Source organism: Dipteris shenzhenensis, chromosome 29 (assembly GCF_047967505.1).
Source record: "Dipteris shenzhenensis isolate YYH24624 ecotype China chromosome 29, Dip_SZ_1.0, whole genome shotgun sequence".
NCBI classification, from domain to species: domain Eukaryota; kingdom Viridiplantae; phylum Streptophyta; class Polypodiopsida; order Gleicheniales; family Dipteridaceae; genus Dipteris; species Dipteris shenzhenensis.
The window spans coordinates 35,715,401-35,719,998 of NC_141624.1; the positions used below are offsets into that span (position 1 = coordinate 35,715,401).

The 4,598-nt window shown below is 40.9% G+C and overlaps 1 protein-coding gene across 2 annotated transcripts; it reads left to right on the plus strand.

The window, feature by feature from the left end:
- The first annotated feature begins 993 nt into the window (after positions 1-993).
- LOC147882769 (uncharacterized) lies at positions 994-2,449 on the plus strand. 2 transcript variants are annotated; one of them, XM_087401117.1, is made up of 4 exons: positions 994-1,087; positions 1,207-1,300; positions 1,545-1,606; positions 1,687-2,449. In XM_087401117.1, exons 3-4 carry the CDS (start codon positions 1,562-1,564, stop codon positions 2,212-2,214), a joined length of 573 nt encoding a protein of 190 aa, XP_087257243.1. In that variant the 5' UTR covers positions 994-1,087; positions 1,207-1,300; positions 1,545-1,561; the 3' UTR covers positions 2,215-2,449. The 2 variants fall into 2 exon arrangements, with proteins under 2 accessions (XP_087257243.1, XP_087257244.1); XM_087401118.1 differs by lacking the exon at positions 994-1,087 and having other exon boundaries at positions 1,094-1,215.
- Positions 2,450-4,598: the final 2,149 nt, after the last annotated feature.

Below are 4,598 nucleotides of genomic sequence, written 5' to 3' on the forward strand. Positions count from 1 at the left end.
AGTTGGAAGATAAACATTGTATTACTAGATCCAATAGAAGTGGTTGCGTGATATGGCCACTCAATCATTTCATTCAATGTAAGCTATATAAGGCCCAGATTTGTATCTCTATATAGTGGAAGCAAGCTCTTCACATTAAGCTATATAAGACCCAAATTTGTATCTCTATATAGTGGAAGCAAGCTCTTCACGTTAAGCTATATAAGGCCCAGATTTGTATCTCTATATAGTGGAAGAAAGCTCTTCATGGTGATGAAGGGCAACTTATCAACACTCAATGTTGTATTTGGAGTCTCCTTTGAGTTGGCATGCTTCAAGAGATCTGTAGAATTTCTACTGACTTCCATTGAGAAGTTCAGGGATATCTAATGGAATTGCTTGGGATTTTTGGCAATCATTCTAATGAATTGTTAAGTGCATCCAAGGCTTTTATTAGGCTCCTTATCCGCCCAAGATGTTCCCGTGCAACAAGAAGCCAATCACAGAATTCATATAGTAAAAGAAACGTGGCTTGCATGAGGAAATCAGTGTGGGGCATGAAGGATAATGACGACCTTATTCATGAAAACTCTTAGCCTGTGAAGCCGAAAGCTTGAGGATTTAAAGTTAATAAGCCAAATTATGAGCTTACATCACAAAATAAAGCCATATTTACACCCTTAAATCTATATGAAATTGACATTTAATACCATTGTGAGACATGGCTCAACAAGAGCTTAGAAAGGGAAAACGTCCCCTTAGGCTGCCTACCGTAAAAATTCAAGTGAAAATTCATAAAAGAGTTTCGATCCTCCACTATAGTTTTACTGCAACGAGGGGCTTCTAAAAAATTAATTAATTTTTCAAAAAAATAAAAGTGGGAATTCACAAAAGAGTTTCTCTATGTAGGGCTACCTTTAGAGACGAAATCCTAAAAATTTTGCATTTTGTAGATTTGTGAAGGAATTGATTGTATCATATTTGCAATGTCCGAGTAATGGGAAGAACCGGTATCCCTGGCCGTTGGTTCTAACGGTCAAGTTTTTCGAAAAGATGAAGACGACGCTTTCCTCTCGACACCAAACCAACAAAAACCTTCAGAATCTTGGTAATATCCCCCCATAACTTCTTGAGCCTACCGAATTACGTAGTGATTTTCCCCGCTCCCTGCCTGAATCGCTTTCGTTTTCGTCATCCCTGCGCCTTCGTGCTTCTGCTCTATTCCAGATCATGGAGGTTCGTTTTCAAGCAGACTTCAGATAATATCACTTTTTCTTGCACTGGCCAAGTCTTCCTGTACTTGCGTTGGCGGGCTTCCGAGGTGCAGCATACCTTCCTTCAGTTTTCAATTTGCTAGGTTGCCTTTCATCAAGTCGTTGGGAGTTGTCTAATTCTGGTTATCGTCTCTCACCGTCTCACGTCTCTGCTGATATATATAACCGTTGTAGTCATATTTTGTAACCTCTAAACTAAACGCTGATTATGTTCGCTTTTTTTGGTTTGCTTTCCGAAGAAAAAGCTCCGTTTTGCTATTTATCTAACTTTTCCCTGCCCTTCGTGTGTAGAGTTGGACTCGTTAGCAATGCTGCAAGTTGAGGGCAGCCTCGGTATCGACTCGTGCTCTGAGGTGAGCATTCTACTACTGATTCACAGTTGCAGAACCGGACGAAGCTACCATATTGCCTTACGCGTGATTGTTATGTACAGGTTCAGATGCACGCCAACGTACGGAAAGCGGTACAAGCCAGCAAATCACCCAAAGATTGCATGTCTCTCTTGAAAAAGGTTTCGCCGTGGTCGACGTCCGAGGAGCCGGCAGAGCGGCGAAACAACGAACACCTTCAAGCCGACTTAGGAGCGTCCCGGGAGGACGAGGACGAGGACGAGGACGATGGAGGAGATGGTGAAGAAAACGAGGTGCTAGCGTCCGAAGATGAGGGAGAGACAGACGACGAGGACGAAGAAGAGGAGTGGGAAGACGAGGACGAGGACGAGGAAGAAGGGGGCGAAGAAGCAGCTGAGGAAGGGCAGCAAGGAGGGGGAGGGGACGATGATAATGAAGGTGATGATGATGAAGATGAAGATGACGATAGAGGAGAAGAAGAAGAAGAAGATGCTGATGACGACGAGGAAGAGGAAGAAGAAGAGTATGAGGAAGACAAGGACGAAGACGACGACGACGATGAGGATGAAGATGAAGAAGATAAACAGCCTCCAAATAAGAAGCAGAAATAGTGCACAAATCTGACCAATTCTTTGTATCACAAGGATAGAAAGTGAGATAATCTGAAGCCCACTTCGTTGTAGAGGCTTTCTTATCCTTATCATCCATACATACCTTCCAGAGGTAGACTTGGTTGTTTAGAGGGTTGAATTCTTTGCAGACTGCTGATGTTGCTTAGAGAGATCCGTTGTACCATGCTTGCAGAATTGGTAGAAAATTGGTAGATGCGACTCTCGGATTATTTATAACAAAACTGTCTACTATATTGTTGCAGAAATGCAATGTCTTCTTGGTGGTGTAAGAACACACTCTATCTGTTTGAGAGTACTAGAATTTGCTCACTTCTCTTACGAATCATTAGGGAGCTGGGCACAGTGTTACTATACAGTTCTCTTGGTCGCTATATAGCTGTTTGCAGACTTCTTAAGGTACCTATATACACGTATGTAGAGTTTATATGATCCTGCTGATACCCGTATTTTTGCAGAGGTTTGCAATCTACCGTGTAAACACAGATAGAGCTAGAGATAGAGATAGAGATATATATATATATAGAGAGAGGGGGGTTTGCAATTTACGTGTACGTTTGGTGTGGCCTGGGTTTGTTTTCCTTGCTTTACGCTTTCAAGTATAGCTGGAAATCACTTGTCTTCCTCCTCTTTTCGTGTCCGGGAGACATTGCGTAGGGAAATAGTGAATGTCTTGGTGTGGGTTTTTTTTTCATTTCAAGTATAGCTGGAAATCACTTGTAGCCAGCTCTCCCTCCTCTTTTTGCGTCTGGGACATATTGTAGTGAATGTTATTTTGGTTGGCTGAGGCGTTGAGTTGAGGTCATGGAAGCGCTGGGCAGACTGAACGTGAAAGCTGACATCCCTCTTGGACACGTCCACCCTTTTTAAGGGACATACAAAGAATTTGTGCGCGAAAAATAAATTAACAAATAAATTATAAAGATCAAAGTCTTTTCGCGAGTATGTCTATTAGTGCTTGAAAGACCAACCATATTGTTTCTACTAGTGCTTGAAAAACCAACCATATTGTGCTAATAGGGCGGACTTTAGGGTGTTTACAGATTACAGGCACCCATGCTCACCCATTGTGTATTGAATGTATTTGAGCCATGGGTTGGATGTAGACACGCATGTAATGATCCATGGCTTGTAAACACCCAGCTTCTTTCCTTGTCATCATTGTTGATGAAGTTCTTCCAACTTGGTTGCAAAATGTAGTCATGTGATTTTTCCTCAATAGTTAACGTGTTTATTTTTTGTGAGAGTACATAATGGAATAATCATATGCCTTCATTGTTTCCATTATTGGTAAAGTTCTTCGAACTTGATTGGAGTCCATGTTGTAAGTTATCCCCATAGTTGTACCTGATCGCTCCTAGATCTTCAAAAAATCTTAACTCAACCATGTATAACACTCTAATTTATCACAATAGAGAGACGAAATTTAATAGAAAGTACATGACATTGTTTTTGTGTATTTTTTATGAGTACACAATGTAACATAGTTTTGTAAACCCTAAGTTCTTATAAAATCCCGCTTATCATGGTTAAAGATGTTCTCACAAGATGAGGGTTTGACCATCAAGCACGAGATTGAGTCGTTGGGCCAATGATGGGCATCACACATAGGACATGGGATTGTAATCAAGAGTAAGTCTTCAAGGTCATGGCATTGGGGTCTGCTACACCTGTAGGGTAAAAGTGTTGAGACTGAGTGATGATTATCTAGAGCATGGCACCAAAGTCAAGGTGTCGGGGTGATTGGGTATAAGGTATGCCATTACATACTTGGAAATGGCAATGGAGGCATTGCTCCCACTAAATATAATGTACCCGTAACTACTTTTGGGGGATTTTTTGTGAAGCCTATGAATCATGCATGTTAGTGGATGAGTGTGACCTTGTGCTCTACTGACATCATTATCGTTAAGTGTCTTTTTGTTAATTACAAGCCCTTTGAAATTTCCATTATTGAAATGAAAAAGCATAAATGGCCAAAAAAAAAGTTCATTTTTTGATACAAAGTTCATATATATTAGAAATTTTCAAGCAAGTGAAAATGTCTTATAGCAAGGCATATGAGTAGAAAAGCAATGCCATTTCAAAATTTAGGCATTAGCCTCCATGGTCAAGCTCTCACTACCTCTTGGATTACCATTGGACTGAACTCATGAACTACACAAGCTCTTGGACTACCACTATGTATGCAAAACACACACACGTGTATATGCGCATCTGAGTAGAAAAGCAATGTCATTTCAAATATTAGGCATTAGCCTCCACGGTCAAGCTCTCACTACCTCTTGGATTACCATTGGACTGAACTCATGAACTACACAAGCTCTTGGACTACCACTGTGTATGCAAAACACATACACATGTGT

Coding starts and splice junctions, on each gene's coding strand:
- LOC147882769 (XM_087401117.1), top strand. CDS start 1,562: ATGCTGCAAGTTGAGGGCAGCCTCGGTATCGACTCGTGCTCTGAG. Junction 1,607..1,686: donor GTATCGACTCGTGCTCTGAG/GTGAGCATTCTA, acceptor TGTTATGTACAG/GTTCAGATGCACGCCAACGT.